Genomic DNA, 19459 nt, shown 5'->3' with positions numbered 1-19459 from the left:
CTGCTGTGTAGACCACAGCAGCTCTTATGAAGGAAAACATTTAATTGGGCTGTCTTACAGTTCAGAGGTTTAGTCCAATATTGTCATGGCAGGAAGCTTGGCAGCATACAAGCAGACATGGTGCTGGAGAAGGGGTTCTGCATCCAGGTCCTCAGGCAGCAGGAACAGAGAGTGACACTGGACCTAGCTTCAGCTTCTGAAACTTCAATTCCACCCCCAGTGACACACTTCCCTCCAACAAGGCCACAATTACTTTAACAAGGCCACACCACAATATACTACATGGTTGGAGACATACATTATGGAAACATACATTATGAGTTACCTCCCGTGTTTATTTGTGGTGAGAACAGAGATGAGATCTATGCCTGGGTCTTGCCAACTGGTAATGGAGAGTAGAATAAGACATCACAGACTGAAGTAGTGGAACACAGCAAGTAATAAACCTCAGCTGTTGATATTAACACCGTGCAGCTACAGCTTCAGGAAAATCCATATGGGAGTCTGATGAGATACACTTAAATCTTTCATAGGAGAAGCAGTTTTCAATTTTTTCAGACTATCAACAAGACAATCGGAAAAATACTTAGAGGATGAAATTGGCAAACTTAAGTGACAACCCAGGGATAGAGTGTGAGAGAAGAAGGTGTTAGTGATTAACTCTAAGTCTAGGATGGGTGACTGGAAGGCTGTGGCTGGTGGCTCCTGACAGAGAATATGGAAGCAGAGTGAGTCTGGGAATGGGGGGTCTTGCTGAGGAGCAGATCCTCATGTGCATCTAGAAGTGGAGATCTAAATGTCAGTGGGCAAGTCTGGGGTGAGGGGACAAGGTGTGGCTGGGAATTAAGACAAGAGGGAGTTATGAGCATCTCACAGCATGAGAAGGGAAGGTACTGACCAGGGAGGGCATGTTCAGTTGGAAGCTCAATGAGCTAGGACAGAACTTTCTCGGGACTAAGGACAAGGAGACAGTGGCAGCCATGGGAGAAAAGAATACTAAGTGAACTGAAGCACAGTTCAGTGGGTGAAGAACCAGCCATCACAGTGTCAATCTGGAGCTCACCTCATACCTACGAAAGTGTATCTCTCACACTCCATCAAAGAATCTTCCTCTTCAAGCAGACGGAAACATTGCAGAAAGTCACAACTAGTCAAAAGACAGCGAACAACTGACTCAGGGCGCTCAGCCCCAACTGATGTATCTATAGCACTACAACACAACTCTTACCCCAAGGCCCAGGACCATTGAACAAGAGGGAAGCAAGACTGTAAGAGCCAGAGGACCAGAGTCTACTGCAAGATTGTGTCTTCTAGATGTGACAGGGAAGCTGTGCCCATGGAATCCCAATACAGCTGTTTAAACGAGAGCTGAGCAAGGACAGGGAAATCTCATGGGGCCCCATGCCCAGATGAAGAGCTACAGGCAACTAAAGACTGTTGAGAGGGAAAATTAGTCTTCCCCAAATGAGCCCCTTAAATTGTTATCCAACCCCAAGTGGTTAGCCTGAAAAACATATACATATAAGCAACATTAAACAGACCCAGCAGTTGTATTTACATATTTACTTTCATATATGTGTATGATAAATTAAAGAATGAGAGGTCATGAATTTGAAAAGGAGTGGGGGGTGAACATGGGAGGAGGAGGCAATGATAGCATTATATTTTAATTTAAAATTTTGGGGTTTTGAGATCAGTTCTGTCTATGTAGCCCTGGCTGTCTTGGAACTCACTGTGTAGCCCAGGCTGGCCTCAAACTCACAGGATCAGCCTGCCTCTGCTTCCAGGGTGCTGGGATTAAAGGTGCTGGCTAACTAATTTTAAAAATGCTTGGAGTTCAGATCCCACGAACTCATGAAGAAGTTGAATGCAAGAGAGTACAACAGTTATGATGGCGAATGCTGTCAACTTGACAAGACCTCAAGAGATGGGCCTCTTGGCATGCCTGTAAGGGGATTGTCTAGCAACCCACTACGGGTGGTATTAAAGGAAGAAAGCCTGCTGAGCACAGGATCCACTGATGTGTGTGTCTGTACGTATGTATGTATGTACAGGTGTGTCTCTCGCCCTCCCTCTCACCCTCCCTCAATTGCAGACACACCGTGACCAGCTGCTTCAAGTTCCTCTGCTGATTCCCATGTAACTGTGCCCAAATAAACCTTTCTCCTTGAGTTGCTTTTGTCAGTGTATTTTGTCACAGCATCAGCAAAGGAAGCTAAAATCATCTCAGCTCTTATATGGGGAGATGGGAGGAGGAGACAGAAAAGTCCCTGGAAGCCTGAGGGTCAGCTAGCTGATGCACGCAGTGGAAACAACAGCAGACCCTGTCTCAGCTCAGGCAAGGTCGAAGACCGGGACTCAGCCAAACTTGTCCTTTGACCTCCAGATGCACACCAAGGCATGTGTACGCACTTACACACAACATGGCTTAAACAGTAGTGAGGAGGGACAGAATCTGCCGTACGTCTAGGTGAAGGGACAAGGAGGAATTATCTAGGAGGGGGAGGAAATTGCAGACTCCAAGGTTAGGGTCAACATTTATTGTTTCGTTTTTTTGTTTAGACAGGGTCTCATTATGTAACCGTGGCTGGCCTGGAACTCACAGAGATCCTCTTACCTCTGTCTCTCAAGTGCTGGGAATCCTTATTTGTAAGATAAAGAACTCTGATCATTCTGTGAACTGTAAAGAAAAACGCTGAGGATGGCGAAGAACAATGATGATGTAGCGAACTCATTGACAGAACAGGGTCCTTGAGGAAAAAGAAGGGCTTTGCAAGTATCGTCCATGTAGCGGGGGCCTCCTAGGAGCCCACAGTCTGATGGGAAAGCATGTCAACAAACAGGAGAGTGACACAGACACCAGTCCTCGAGCACATTCCGTCACAGAATGGAGGACTCAGCCGGCATGGTTTTCCTGAACCATGTCTGTAACTGCTCCCTCTCCACACTGCTGTCTCATGCAGCAGCTGGGACCCAGCCCCACCAGAAATCTGATGAGGCTTTTTGTTTGTTTTGTATGAATGAACAAACGCAGCCATTCATTTTAAAGATGTGTAAGAACATATTTTAAAATAAGCAAAGTAATTTGGGACATTAAAACAGTCCAACATTAATAAAAATAATACTATACACACAGCAGTATGCACAGCTACTTCAGCCGTGAGCTACACTGACCAGTTAAACTAGCTTGGAGTCACAGTTCTCAAGTTCTCAGACTTTCAGTGCATTTCAATGAATATCATCTTCATATTGTCCCTTCATCAGACAAACCTAGGGCACTGTGGGCTGGCTTTGCAAGGCCTGTCCACTTTCCACAAGTGACTTTTGTCTAATTACAGGTGTCTACTATCCACCCCATACTGGAAGCTATGCCTCAGAGTCCAGGACAAAATTTGACGACTCTCCCAACAAAAAGAAACCAACCAACCAACCACGCACACAACCTGCTTTTATTAAAACTCCTGTACCTAAGTGTTGAAACTGTTATGCTTTACAGTACACACAGGGAACATCCATGGACGGACCACAGGGAAATTCTCCAACCAAGCACGGCCCAGAACCTGAGCCTTGCTTAGGAACATGGGGGAGCACCCTTATTTATTACTACTGTGCTGAGATGGCAAGGCTCCTCCTAAACTGACAGAAAAGGAGCTGTGGCAGAGAATGGCGCGTGATGACAACATCTCAACAATACGAACTATGTCAGAAAACAAAACTCCTTTCTTTAACGAGCAATTACAGACACGATGATTAAATGGTCTGAGTTTTAAGGATCAAATCAAGCCCATCATCAATGACTTTAAAAGGCACAATTCAATGCATTCAGAAGGTGGGGGGAGTTCTACTTACCTATAGCACAATGTAAAATCTAGAGAGGAAAAAAAGGGGGGAAAGAAAATTAGTGAGGACCAATATTACAGCTTTATTTCACATAAACTGCTCTTTCAGCTAAGAATAGAGCAGCAGCGGCCAGCCATACTTAACCTGAAAAACAAACATTCCACTTTTAAACTTTGCTACAGGCTATTTAACAAAATAAAACCTGTTACTAGTTCTGTCTGTTCATTTTAGTTTGTGTATCTTTGGGAGAGCTCCTAAAGACTTAATGGTCACACAGTGGCTGGTTAGATGTCAATGACCTCTTTAATAACTCGTCAGCTCCCAAGGACACAAAGCACAGCATCTCCTATGTCCCATAATCTGCAGAACAGAACTGTCACAGGCCACACAACGTGGCATCAGCAGCGCCTTTGTTGGCTGTTCTTGCCCAGCAGACCCTTCAATACAGATAGGCATTCTTCAAAGCTCCACCCTTGGTCCCTATCTCGCCTTGCTCAATGATCTTGCTGCAGAGTTCTTCCCTGGTCTAATTTCTAGACATGTCTCCCAGCTCCAGGTCCACTTTCCAAACTACCTTGGACATCTGCATGCACTACATCAGCATCTCAAAATGGTTACCTCTCTGGGAAGCACATCACTTCCTTCCTCCCTATGTTACATCTGACAACACTGGGCTCCTGGTCTGTTGACTAACGTCCCCTCACCCCCAAGTCTCACTGGCTTCCTATTTCTGCTGCTACATCTCAGATCGTCTTGTTTTCACTTCTAGCACCTGGAGTGAGAATGCCATTTCCACCCTATCTCAATGGCATCCCGACTGGTCAACTGTGTCCTTCTGAATCCCCATTGCTTTAACACTGGCTATGATTGTCTTGAAGCCCTATAGGACTGAGTTCATGAACAGAGTTCTTCTGGGCAAGAAGGATAAAATCTGTTGGAGTTCCTTTTATCACTTTTACAAAACATCTCTAGCAGTTATTTAGTTGACCCTGCTAGTCACCCTGGCAGGTAGACAGGGCAGTTAGGGCAGTGGGTGGGAACACCAGGACACAGAAAGCTGCACAGCTTGCCCACAGTGGTCAGCAATGGCCTGGGCAAGAATCCACGCCTTGGTTTTCTGTCTTCTCTGTGTTTTCTACCACTATTTCTGAGTTATGAGACCCAGAGGCCAGAACATCACAAGACAGATTTTAGCTCAAATATCCCTGATTAGCTCTGTGCTTAAAGACTACTTATTTCACTAACACCCCCAACTCTATTTGGGGTAGAAAGGGCAGAGTAGGAGGAGAGAGCCTGGATTTAGAAAAAAAACAAACAAAAAAAAAAACTGAGCTAAGCTATACAAACTTGGCCGCTACCTGAGAAGGGAAGAGAAGACTTTCCATCCAGCCAGTCATGTTATCCCTTTCAAAAGACAACCCTGAAAATCTCAAATGTGTGACTCTTACAAGAGAAGCTGAATCTTCTGCTGCACGGCTCGGCAAAGCTAGAGGCCATATCTAGACTCAAATGAGGGATGAAATGAAGGACATGAATGAAGAGCATCCCTTGAGAAGACAGACAGCAGCATGCACTCTCTTCATTAGGTGACAAGACATCCTGACTGCTCATTAAGGACAGGGCGCTGCAGGGGAAAACTGACAGCAATCCGTGCTACCCTGTTTTCTAGGTCTCTGTCCTACGAGGCCGAGCCTCTCCTTTTTCATCACACATATTTTATAATGCCTCCTTCTCCTTCCCGATGAAACTCACAGCTGATATGACCAACTTACACAAAATTCTGAAAAACTATACTAACTGATTCACAAACAAATGAAAAGAAAATGAATTAAAAAGATATATTTCAGTATGTAAATGCTTTTGGACATAAAGATATAACAGCAAACAGATACAATATTATCTCATAATAAATAAGTTTGGATTTAAAAATAAAATTTTTCAGGGGCCAGGGAGGTGGCTCAGCAGGTGAAGACCCTGCTGTATAAGCCAGGGAATCCAGTTTGTGAGGGGCCCAGGGAAAGGTAGATGGAGGGACTGACTTCCACCATGTGTACCGTGACTCCTGTGCCCACACCCACATAATAATAAATAAAATTTAAAAAATAGTAAGAATTTTGATACTACCCTGAGTAAGCTCTAGCAAATACAGACAGAATGGTCCAGACTAACAAGAGAAACAAAACCATCATGAAGGTAAGTAGGAACAGAAACAGCAGAGTAGACAAATGGAATTGTATTTTGGATTCACTAGATCTTATTTACGTATAAAGAACAGCACAAAAGTAATCTTGTAGGTTATTCCTAGGGGTCAAATAAGAAAGAACAAAAAACTTATCCTTCTGTCCTGAAATCCTGAGCCTAGTGTGCAAAAATTCCTTGCACAGCATATTTTTGTTGTTTTTTTGAGACAGGGTTTCTCTGTATAGTTTAGGTGCCTGTCCAGGAACTCGCTCTGCAGACCAGGCTGGCCTCAAACTCACAGAGATCCGCCTGGCTCTGCCTCCCGAGTGCTGGGATTAAAGGCGTGCGCCACCACCGCCCGGCTCCATATTCTTTAAATAGTGAAAGAAGGACCAAAAGATAAATGATGAGAAAACAAACCACCACAGCAAAAACGACCCACAGCACTTCAAGAGGCAACAGCACAGTTACGTACTAGATTGGGGACACTTCCAGACAAAGTTAAAAACCAGAGCGGGAAAACAGCTCAGTCAGTAAAGTGCTCACAAGAGACCTGAGTTCAGTCCGCCGAACCACACATAAACAAACAAACAAACAAACCAGGCCTGGTGGCATATGCTGGTAATCTAGTACTGCTGGGAATGCCTCACCTACATGGCAAGTTCCAAACCAATGAAAAGGCCTGAATCAAACAACAACAAACACACAAAACAAGGTGGATACTCAAGGCGATTCTGGCTTCCAGCTTCCATGTATACTTGTATACACATACACAACCACACAAATAATAACAATAATAATTTGAAAACCAAAGCTATCTCAAAATAAAACTTCTATTTCACAATTGAAATTTCTTTCTTTCTTTCTTTTCTTTTCTTTTTCTTTTTTTTGGTTTTTTGAGACAGGGTTTCTCTGTGTAGCCTTGGCTGTCCTGGAACTTACTCTGTAGACCAGGGCTCGAACTCACAGAGATACACTTGCTTCTGCCTCCCAAGTGCTGGGATGAAAGGCGTGTGCCATCACCACCCGGCCTAAAATTTCTTATCATCACATAGATAACATGAAATATTATTGGTCTATATTAAAGAAGGTGTTCCCTTTTTTTTTTTTTTGAGACAGTCTCACTATATAGCCTTGGCTAGCCTGGAACTTGCTATGTAGACCGGGTTGGCCTTGAACTCGCAGAGCTCTTCCTGCATGCTGGGTTTAAAAGTGTGCACTGCCCACCCAGAGCGACCCCACTAATTTAATACCTAGTCTGAGTAGCAGCCTTCAGTCTCCTGGCCCGTATTTCTGGGCTGTCTCATTACTTTCAGTAACAACACTAGCACTCTGAAGCCTTCTCAGCCAAGTGTGCAGGCCAGTAGTGAGTGCCACAGCACTTCCAGAACACAATGTGAAAGGGAACACATTACTTTGAGATAGTATCTCTATTTCACATTAGCTTTTTTCTTCAAATTGATAGTGTTAGCACACAGAATTCTAAAGGCAATTTCCCAAGGTTACAGCTGTCTATCCAAACATCGATCTAGATACTGTAGGATAGAGATTATTTGAATGTAATTAAAACGTCAATTTACTTATTTAATATTTATTTATCTGTAGATAACACTTCACTCTGTAGCCCAGGCTGGCCTGGAATTCACAATATAGCCAACCTGGTCTCAAACTAACAGCAATCCTCCTGCCTCAGCTCCCTAGTTGTTGTGACTACAGGCATGGTGGGCCACCATACCTTGGTAAAGTCAACTGATTTTAAGTTACAGAGATGGTGTGGGTAGACACGACCCAATCATAAGCACACTTTAAGAGTTTTCTAGCATGCATGTGACCTTGGGTTTGAGTCTCAGAACTAGAAAGAGAACAAGAGTCTTCTCTGGCAGGTAGGAGCAGGGAAGTCAGACACTCAAAGAACAAGGATTCAACATAGCATGCTTGGAGGCTGGAGGGGCTGTGTGCAAGGACTGCAGAATAGTCCCTGAGTGACGAAAGGCTGCCAGTCAACAGCTAGCTAGGAAACAAGAACCGCAAGGACATCTGCCGGCCTCCCTGATACCTGATGCTGGCACCTTGATTTCAGTCTTGAGTCCCTGAGCAGAGAACCCATGGGCTCTAGTTTCTAACTTCAAGAACTGGGAACCAAGTGAGTGCTGCTGCATGCTGCTGACTGTATGCGGTGCGGCAGCCAAGCCTACAGCAATTCTCTAAGCCTTTTCTCTAACATCTTGTGAAGGTTTTTAGTATTAGTGTAGACTACAAAAGGCTGGGGAGATGAGGGGGAGCAGGCAGAACAGATCTTCATTGAGTTGGACACTTTAATGCACTATGGGACATCAAGTAAGTGGTGTCCCTAGTGACTGAGACAATGAAAACACCCTTATAACTTCCCTACTCCTAGGACAGTGGTTCTCAACCTTCTTAATGCTGCGACCCTTTAATAGAGTTCTTCATCTTGTGGTGACCTCCAACCACAAAATTATTTTTGTTGATATTTCATAACTAATTTTGCTACTGTTATAAATCGTAATGTAAATATCTGTGTTTTCTGATGATTTTAGGTGACCCCTATGAAAGGATCATTCAACCCCCAAGGCGTTGCGACCCACAGGTTGAGAACCGCTGTCGTAAGAGTGCCAGCACTCTGGGATCCATAGAATAAAATCACTGGACTAGAACAAGCATACCTGATAGGAAAAACAGTAGAGAACCTGCCATATTCAAACCACTTGCAAAAACACCATACGTTCTTCCCTCGAGAGCCCTTTACATTACGGGGATGTGACAGCCAGCCCTAACTTGATGGAACGGCATTACTGCCTGCTCTACTCCAGTGACACTTCCCCTAGAGTTCTCAGACCTGTGTAATAATCTGAACCTAACTCCCCTGTAATGGCTAAAGAAACTTAACAAGGTACCAGACACCCCCTAAGGGCCTTTGACCTTTGCCCTGGAATGCCTGTAAGACCCCAGTGGCCTGAAGATGAGATAAGAATAGGATAATGGTATTCCAGCTTTCCGATTTTGTAAACCTACTTATCGCTGTGGGCTGGGAATGAAGTGGTCTTTTTATTACTATACACCGGGAAAGAGAAATAACTGGGGGAAGTAAAACAATGTTCTTGCCCAGCTATGGGTTCCATAGATACCTGTAATGTACACCTTGCTATCCACCTGTATAAACCCTGCCTTTAGGCTCCTTCTGCATGGCATGCTGTTTGGCTCTAAGGCCATCATCCTTCTGCTAGCAGTAAGAATAAACTCATTTAATCTAAATTTGAGTGGAGTCTAAGTCTCTGGTCTTTACCAGTGGATCCCAATGCTACAACATCTATCTACCAAAAAATACACTGATTTGGGTTTTAAATGTTAACCTCTGTGTTAAATGCCATCTTGTACAATGGCTATTTAGAAACACCCTTTTTGAAAAAGCTTCCATGATTTAAACTGAGGAAACTGTGTGAGTTATCAACAAACCTTTCCAATTTCATTAAAAAATTTACTTTGTTATTTAACGTGTATGGATGTTTTGCCTGAAGGCATGTCTGTATACCACATACATGCCTGGTGCCAAAAGAGGGCCCCAGATTCCCTGCAACTCTAGTTACAAAGGATTATCAGCCACCACATGGTTGCTGGGAATCAAACTCAGGTCCTCTGGAAGAGCAGCACTGCTCCTAACCACTGAGCCATCTCTCCAATTCCTCCAATTTTGTTTTTAATCTAAGGTAAGGAAATAACAGCAGAGCACCCACAAAGAGTTTAGTTTAACAAGTCTCCAGATGACCAGGAACCCACGTGGGAGGAAAAAAAGCCTGACCAGCCCAGTCCGGGCTGCTTCAACTGGCTATGGCTCAAGAAGGTGAACCATTGGCAAAAGATGCAGATGCTGTGGCTTCGGTCCCAAGAACAGCGAGAACTTCCAGACAGGGTGAAAATCAGAGCGGGGCAACTCAAGTCGTGTCTACTATAGCTGTGGGCACGGTGCAGCAGCCCATATGGCTCCTAATTAACCGTGTACATTAACCAACATCTGGTTCAATTTAGAAAATAAAATACCATATACAGATAAGCCCATTTTGCTTAAAATCTATGCCTATAACATGTAACTTTTCCCCCCAGTGCTGAGGATCAAATCCAGGGTCTCAACATATGCTAAGCAGATGCTCTACCACTGAGCTACACTCCCAGCCTTAGCATGTAGTCTTGAGGGACAGACACCAAAATGTAACAGGGCAACTTGGAGGCATGCAGCTTGTGAACAATATGCATCACGTCCTTCATCATCTTCAGTTCGAACAGTGAAGACACAGGGCATTTACTGTTAGAAGGAAGAACTTCTCTCTCGTCAGGTGGCCAAGAGCTGGGTTTCTGCCAAATCCTACTGGTCTTTCTCCACCTTTTAATTCATTTACCTCAGGAAAAGAGGATGACTCATCCTGGTGTCAAATTTGGAAGGAATAAATAGGGTGTGCTAAACTAGGTCTAACCTGCAATTTCCATAAAGTACCTTATGTGGAAGGGGACCAGTGGGGCAGGGAGAGAGCAAGCGGGGTATATGTAAGCACCATATGTGATACACATATGTGACAAGGTATAGTGAAACCTACTACTATCTTGTACAATGAATGTGCTTATAAATGTTCTTGAAAAAAGAACCCTAAGTTCTCATGGATTCTTCCAGGCCATCCTGGCTGCTACCAGCTGTGATGAGGTGTGTGAAACCACTTCTGGGGTTCAGAGAGGAACCAAAGCAGGTTTTCCAGGCTAGCCTTCACTACATAGGCTATTTCTAACATTCTTATCCAACTCCTTTCCAAATGTTTAGAACTTAAGCAAAAAACAAAACAAGACAAAACAAAACAAAAAAGCCCATTTACTGATCACCTTCAGAGACGCCAAATGTCTTTCCAAAAAACTTTTACATTCTTGAAGGGGAAAACAAGTGAAATTTCCCTAATTACCAGTATTTTCTCATTGTTATGTATTTCACTCTCTTACAGCACTATAGTGATTAGTTCTTTGCTTACACTTCATTTTCTAAGAGGGAAGTAATAAAGTCTCACGGAACTTAACATTGGGAAGTATTGAATCCAGTGTGTTCACTGCTCCCAATCAATGAAGGCTCAAGAGAGAGCAGGGTCACCGTGCTCATCAATGACAAAAAACGGTCTAGGACCTAAACTTCTTGTCTGCAGTGTTTTCATATATAGTACGATGATGAATCTTAGGCACTCTAGTTTCTCTTCTCAAGTGTTTCTGCCAGCCTTTCCACACATTTGTTTCTCTGTTCAGATAAACATTTACTCATCAAATCAGCTCCCATGTTCCTGCTACAGGCACACTTAACTCCTGAGTCTGCTTGTTGTTGTGAAATCAGCTTTATCTTATAGTTCGATCTCCCTCCCTCCGCCTCTGCCTGCTCCACTTTTGACCCAGTCTTACTACTAAGACTAGTCAAGGCTGGTCTTGAACTCCCAGTCTTCCAGCCTTAGCTGGGACTACAGTTATGTACCACCATGCTCATCTAGTCTCAGCCAGTTTTTCTATACTTGTTTTATTTCCACTCACTTTTTTGTGGCACTGGGAGTTGAAACCAGGACCTCACATTTATTTATGTTATTCGTCTATCATCTTGTAAGTTTATAGTAACTCTCCTGTCACACACTGTTTTTTAAGATTAATTTATTTTTATTTTCTTCATATGAGTGTTTTGCCTCCATGTATGTATGTCTACCATGTGCACATTTGGTGCCCACAGATGCCAGAGAGGCATCAATCAGATCACCTGGAACTGAAGTAAGACAGTTGTGAGCTAGGTGGGTCGTGGGTGCTGGGAAGCTGGGTCGTCTGGAGGAGCACCGAGGCCATCTCTGCAGCCCCCGCCACTCTCATGCTCCACTTTGATAGGCCCTGTACAGCAAATACAGAGCTCAGTTATGTTGCCATGACCCCAAGCTCTCTAGCTGAGGCTTCAAGACTGAGTCCACGAACTACCTAAGCTATCGTTTTCCTTATTTAAAACGGTTTTAATCCTATTTTCCTCACCCATCTTGCTTTTTATTACATGCTATTACACATAATTTGTTGTGTCTTTCAAGACTCATGTAAAAGGTACACTAATGCATACTAAAGCACAGGAAGTGGAAGCAGATAGCTCTTATTCAGCACTCCTGCATTCCCCACGGACAGCACTGGCAGTGGCAATGCCCTCTGAGTCCTTCTCCAACATCCACAGGCTTTGCTTTTAGTCTACACATGTCCCTAATCTGAAAGTACCCATTATCTTAGTAACTAGTCTCATTGTTCTAAACTTATGAATTAAGAAGCTTCAAAACTCCAAGTGATAGAACATTTACAGCATGTCAGCCTCCCTTGACTCATCCACCACCCTTCTTACTTCACTCTGTTCTGGCAGAATCTGAACCACCTCGTGGAATTCCAGGTGGGCACTTTGCAATCTGGATCACGGTCTATCTATCCTGGGCTGTGCCGACACCACTAGTCCTATGTACCTACCAAAATGGAAATGAAATTTAAAACGTAGTTTCTCAGTCCCACCAGCCATGTCTCAAGGGCTCCACAACCATGTGATTAGTGGCTACTGTCCTGGACAGCACAGATCTGGGACATTATTAAGCAGACAGTTTAAACACACAGAGATAAAGACTTTATCATTTATGCGACAGCTAAATGGACTTTGGTTCTCTTCCCAAGTTCTGCTGCTTCTGGGGGTGCTGGAATGCCCCCCACCTGTAGGAGACGGTGCTGTCTCCTTAGGAGCCTAATGCTTTCACCCAGCTCCAGGTGGATTCTGTTTCCTAGGAAGGTCTGAGTCTAAGGCCCTACGTTACTTTTACTGCTTCATTTCCAAGTTTCTTTTCTTCTAGGAATTAAGATCTTTGTTCTAAGTTTAAGAACTTAAAGAGAAATCCAAAGGAGGAAGAAATTTTTTGCTGGCAGAAAAGCTCCTCTGTGGTGTGCCATAAACTGTCAATAACGAGCCTTTCAGTTCAGAAAAAGCCTCTGTATTTTTTTCTTCATGATTACTTTGAATTACACCTTCCAGTTTTTCTATTCCCCTGGGCAGCCTCATTCTTCTTTGAAAGGTGTTATGCCTGCCTGCAGTTCTGTGGACGCACTGGCTTTAACACTAATGGTCAGTCAGCTCAGTGAGCTCCACTTCTTCAGACTGTGCCTCCCTGCTCTGGGACATGCGGCCACTAGCCAGGCCAAGTCCCGCACCTCCACTGTCCAGGCAGCTCCTTTTATGTCTTAAATGGTGAACTCTGCAAGGCTCTCCACGGCGTCTGCTCTGAATCTGCTTTCCCTGAGATGCTCTCCGACTGAGCAACTGTCTGCTCAGTCTCCCGGGCCACTGCTTGTGTCACTATGGTCCCTTTGCTGCCCTACAGTCTCCACCAAGAGATTTAGTTTGGGGGGTTGGGACTTGTTTTTTAATTTTAGCACATTCTGTTCTAAAATCATTAGCTTTCTCACCTCTTTGAGCACTGGATTATTTAACTTGTATTTGCTTGAGTTGTCAAGCAGTGACACCTGTGTGGGCGGGTTCCTATTTCCTACAGACTCCCTGTTCCTGTCAAATGTTGTGACACTTCTTACATCCAGGTTCGTTTTCTCCCATCCAGTTCTCACACAGTTCCTGAAGCTGGTTTTTCTGGGCTTTGTTGTTCAACGAGTTTGTACTAGATGTCTCCACATGACTGGCTCTGCTAGCCTTTCCAAACTTTCAGAGATCTGTTCTCTCAAAAGCAATCTTCAGAACAAAGGGAGTCTAACAAGTGCATGTAGATTGTTTCAAAAGTCCCTTAAAACATAAAACTGTTATTAGAAAGTCAACAGGTTCCCACAAGGAGGAAAAACTGGCCTCTTGTCAACTCTCCCCACAGTTCACAGAAGCAAACTGGACTGGTAATGTGCCTAGAGCATGCGGCTCTACGAGTAATACCTTGAACACTAACATGGGAAGTAGACAAGGTTTGAGCCACAGGGCCAGAAACACTCAGGGGCATAAGCTGGGAGCCTTTTTCTTAAAGACACGTGGGTTAGACTGCCCTCTACTTAAAAAGCACTTCCTATCCATTAGGGATCTGAGGATGGAGTAGGAATGAAGACTCTGACTAGAACACATAGAGAGGGCCAAGACCATGCTAGTAGACAGCGTAGATAAGAGTTCTTTCTAGACAGTCCATCTGGAGGGAGGTGGGATGTGAAAGAGCTGCTGTGGGCCACGAGGACAGAAGGACAGAGGTAGACAAATGAGGTACATAGCAAGCTACATGATTTGTACCAGCCCAACAGGTCTGTGCAAATAACCTCAACCTGTTGGAAACCTCACTCCCAGTCCTGGGACACAGCCAATACACACTCCTATTTTAACCCAAAGCATGCAGAAATCCAACTTTACTCAGAAATCATTTTAAACTGCCATTCTGGCCCGGATTACAGATACAGGTCCACGGTCCTCACTACTCATGAGGATGAGACAGGAGGGCCTCAAGTTCACAGTATGGCTGGGCTATAAAAGGGGTTAAAGGGCAGCCTGGGCAACTTAACAAGACACTATCTCAAAAAAGTTTTGTTTTTTTTTAAACTATGTATTATTAGTGTGTGTTGGGGTCACATATGTATGGAGGTCAGAGGACAACTTTGTGGAGTCTGCTCTCTTCTTCTGTCATGTAGGTTCCAGGGAATGAGCTCAGGTCCCTAGGCTTGTGCAGCAAATGTCTTTACCCAATGAGCCATCCTGCCTGTCCAATAAAAAGCTTTTGTTTGTTTGTTAAGGGAGGACTGGGGATATAATACAGTAGTACATTGTTTACCTAGCATGCATGAGACTCTAGGTTCAACCCCAGTCCAAAAAACAAGATTTAAAACAAACAAACAAAAAAATCTACCATGACTGTAATATCAACCAAGTACTTGTGTGTGTGTACAAAGAATTGAAACTAGGATTCTACCTATATCCCCTACATACACTCTATATCCCCAGCCTAATGTCCAATCTCTGCTCAGACAAACTAGAAAAAGTTTTTGTTATCAATGACTATAATGAATCCAAAACAAAAATGAGAAAGAGCTTCCCCACACACATTTTAGACAAATAGCATTTTTTTTTTTTTTTTTTTTTTTTGGTTTTTCGAGACAGGGTTTCTCTGTGTAGCTTTGCGCCTTTCCTGGGACTCACTTGGTAGCCCAGGCTGGCCTCGAACTCACAGAGATCCGCCACAAATAGCATTTTTAAACCAAGATATAATTTACAAGACTATAAAATCCACTTCTTGTAAATGTACACTTCAGTGATTCTACTCAGCATAGTCACCAAGTTATACAGTCAGCATTACTATTTACATTAGAACATTTTCATCCTTTGAAAAGGAAACCCTGTACCCATTAACAGTCACTCCCCTGCCTCTACAGGCTTGTGTCCTGGACATTTCAAGCCAAAGGTGTCACATTATTTGTTGATGTTTTGTGTCTGCCTTCTTTTTACACAGTGTGTTTTTATGGTTCATCCAGGTTGGACATGCCACCAATAATTCATGTTTCTGGTATCAACACATACATTTTGTTACTTATGAAGGACATTTTAAAAAATATGTTTGTGCTGCTTATGTTAATTGGTACAGAATTACTCAAGATTTGACCCAAGGTACAACATATTATTTGCACACTGATCTTTTGGCCTCTAATACTGATTATCAACATTCTACATAGTTCAATTTATAAATTATATTATAGCCAGATATGGTGGTATGTGTTTGTAGGCTCAATGCTTTGGAAGGCTGAGGCAGAGGATTGCTTAAACCCATGATGGGGAGACTAGCCTGGAAAATATGGGGAAACCCCTCCACTAAAAATAAAAAAAATCCTAAAGCAAAACTTCATAGATAAAATATTAAATATTAAATGTAATCTATATTACATATAACATTATATATAATAATAAAATACAACACATTTTCATTTTGCTGTGTGTTTTGTAAAAACTTAAGTAAAATACTTCTTGGCTTTATCTAGTATCTTACTCTAAAAGCTGTCCCTTCCCTCTTACCTTTCTGGATCATTACTGCAGCCTTGACCCCTGTCTAGAAGTGACCATTCCAGGATACACAACTAATTCAAGCTGGATCTATTAGCTCCTTACTAGGAATACAGAAATTAAGATTCTGCTCCTAGCTAGCTGTTTTCATCTTGGCTGGAAAAGCTACATCAGGAGTTTAATTGTTACTGTCACCTGGCACACACACAAAAAAAACCCAGAAAACCAGTCTGCAGGTAGAGAATGGTTCAGACAGCACATAGAGAAGAGCAGCCATAAGTGATGGAGCACTATGTTGCTTCAGCTCCTGACTCTGGCCATTCCTACGGCCCAGCTACATTCCTGTCCTTGGACTTTATGGAATACTCTACTTCTAAGAAGCCCCTCTTGATGGTTATGTGAGGAGGTTTCCATGATCCCCAGCCAATAGCCCTGATACAATCACCTACCCAAGAAGACTGAAGGATCCTTTTCTTTTCTTTTCTGTAGAGTGGCACCCAGGCCTTGTGTATGCTACGTGAGTGCAGTGCCACAGAGCCCCTCCCCAGGCCTAAAGTTAAGTTTCTTTTTAGAAGGGCGCAGTTTTCACAGTATTCATTAACCACTTAAATTAATACCTGTAGAATAATTTGGAAATTTATCCATTAAAAAACACTCAATATGTTTTTGGATAACTAGGCAGAATAAAGTTAAGGTTTCTGTCAATTTTACTAAAATCCCTTACCACTAGGTTGGCAACATAGTTCAGTGTTAAGAGTATTAGCCTGGTATGTGGAAGGTCCTGGGTTCAACCCCCCATATCTCCTCCACACACACAAAAAGACCAATATTAAGTACCATCAACTCAAAGTATCCATTCTGCAAAAATAAATAAATACATTTCTTCAGAAAGTAGATTATTTTGAGTTTGGGTTCATTTTCTTATCATATCATTACATGTGCATTTGGGCTTGCTTAGTAAATGTTTTTAAGTCTTTTATATATTCCTAAGAAGATTTGAAATTTCTTAGGAACAACTAACTTTTTTTCCTTTTTAAGCCAATTCCCAAAAGGCCCCCCTAAAGAACATCGGTCAGCACACAGGTAAATGAGAGGCTAACTTATCCAGATTAGTTTTCTCATCCTGTTAAGGGGATGCACTGTAACTCACCAATCCGCACACATCTAATGATTACACAAAGCTGCTGTGCAGGTGATGGAACCTTTCTTAAGCACTGCACAGAGGAGTGTCTTGGCAGGCAGCCACCATGGACCTCTGCAATGTCCATCTGCTCATTTTCAGGAGTCATGGCTTCATTAGACACAGCCCTTTTGATTGTCTTTCTCTCTTAGGGGTGGGTGGCTGAAAGACTTTTCCATTTGGGGGCAGTCTTTTTCCTAAAACTAAATCCAGGATTTGTCACGCAATAATTTTTTTAGGGAGATTGACAAAGATAAAGAAAAAATTTTTAAATTAATTTCTTAAATCCCTATTAGAAATTCAACAGAGATGAACAGGCCAATCATCCTTCAAAGTCTAAGACTTGGCTCTGGAGTGAATTCTGTAATATACTGTTTAATTTACTTACCTTCCCTAAGACATACTTAAATTTTTAAATTATATTACAGAATCTTCAAGGAAATCCCATTAAAATCACTGATGTGTTCCAACCCTGAGTAACGCCCCCTACGTCAAGCATGGAGGCAGTTTCTGATGGCCCTGATCTCAGATATGCTTCTCTGCAGCTGAGGGAACTGTGTGTGACAAGGTCGATGATGAGAGACAAAGTGCCACTTACTTATTTCTTCCCTGCTTCAGGAACCTGGCTCTAAGCTGAAAAATGATTCACACTAGAATCTGTTGTGGAATAGGACAGTAGCTTAACTACGTAAAGATGTGTTACATTTGTTTGTGTTGCAGAAGAATTGTTTAACTATGTAAAGATGTGTTGCTGTTTCACCTTGCCTGTCTAAGGCACCTGACTGGTCTAATAAAAACCTGAACAGCCAGTAGCTAAGCAGAGGAAGGACAGGCGTGGCTGGCAGGCAGAGAGAAAAGGGGAGCCACCCAGACACAGAGGAAGCAGGAAAGCAGGATGGACAGTACGTAGGTGAGGTAAACAAGCCTCAAGGCAGCACATAGATTAAAAGAAATGGGTTAAGTTTAAAAAAAAAAAAAAAAAAGCTAGCCAGAAACAAGCCTAAGCTAAGGCCGAGCATTCATAATTAACAATAAGTCTCTGTGTCATGATTTGGGGGCTGGCAGTCCAAGAAAGCCTGCTAAAAGAATCTGCTGGTTTTCGAGGACTCAAACTATTTGGGCAGGAAGAAACTAGAAATTGGCCTAATTCTTTTCCAAATCACAAAGGTGGACAAGGGATAAAAGACCAATCCACAGGCTAAGCTGGCAAATGCAGCACAGCTGAACAGGTGCTCAGGGGATACTCAAGTCACCACAGCACTCCTGACGAGTCGTAAGAGTGGGGAGTGCTTACTTTCTAAGAGAAAAAAGCAGAAACAAAAGCTACAAGTTTCTGCTTTTAAAAGTGAGGGTGAGAACTGGAGATCTTAAACATTGTTCCCTAGTTCAGGTTTTAAATTGCCACCGAGACACAAATGTCATGCTGGGTTTGCCCTGGAAAATGAGGGAAATTAAACTGAGCATCATGTCTTCTATACCACCCAAAAGTTTTCATTACAACAACTATGTAGCTTTTGATTTTGTATGACCCTAAATAACCTCAGCCCCTTTCCACTACCAAAATCTATAGTCCATTGGCCAGAAGAACAGGCACTCGCTGCTGATCAATTAGTCTAACAGGGCCAACCAGAATCCTTCCTAGAACTATGTCTGACACAGATGCTCAGAAAAACAAACCCCTTCCCACCATGTAAAGGATGTCTACAATTCAGAGCCGAGGAGAAACAGAGTTCTAATATCAAATCACTGGTTCTCAATCCTGAGATGGTTCCTTAAATCTTGTAAGTTAACCTTTCATCTTTTTAAAACATTATTTTACTAACTTATTTTTATGAGTATTTTTCCAGATGTACTCCTGGTGCCCTTGGGGGGGTCAAAAGACAGTGCCAGACTCCCTGGAACTAGAGTTACAGACAGCTGTGATCTACCACATGGGTGCTGGGGATCGAACCCATGTCTTCTGGGAAAGCAGCCAGGGCTCTTAATCACCGGGCCATCACTTTAGCCCATAACTTTGTATCTTTATCAGCTTCAGACTGGAAGACTTCTTTACTCTTAAAATTCTTTGAGCTGGATTTTTTTTTTCTGTCAGACATAATTCAAAAATCCAATTATACTTAGAACCTGAACTATACTGATTCAGCAAAGAGGACCAAGATAAGCACAGAACCACCAGCCTCACTGAGAATCTCTACTGT

The 19459-nt window shown here is 42.9% G+C and overlaps 1 protein-coding gene across 1 annotated transcript in view; it reads right to left on the bottom strand.

The window, feature by feature from the left end:
- Window positions 1–19459, bottom strand: part of Hacd2 (3-hydroxyacyl-CoA dehydratase 2) — an 89460-nt gene that overhangs the window by 64429 nt on the left and 5572 nt on the right. Inside the window, exon 3 of the mRNA XM_052740433.1 lies at window positions 3850–3868. Within this exon, the coding sequence (XP_052596393.1) occupies window positions 3850–3868 (19 nt within the window). The remainder of the gene's footprint in view (window positions 1–3849; window positions 3869–19459) is intronic.

Source organism: Peromyscus californicus, unplaced genomic scaffold (assembly GCF_007827085.1).
Source record: "Peromyscus californicus insignis strain IS unplaced genomic scaffold, ASM782708v3 Scaffold_16__1_contigs__length_79575227, whole genome shotgun sequence".
In the NCBI taxonomy this organism is placed as follows: Eukaryota; Metazoa; Chordata; class Mammalia; order Rodentia; family Cricetidae; genus Peromyscus; species Peromyscus californicus.
This window is presented reverse-complemented; position numbering and strand designations above follow the sequence as displayed.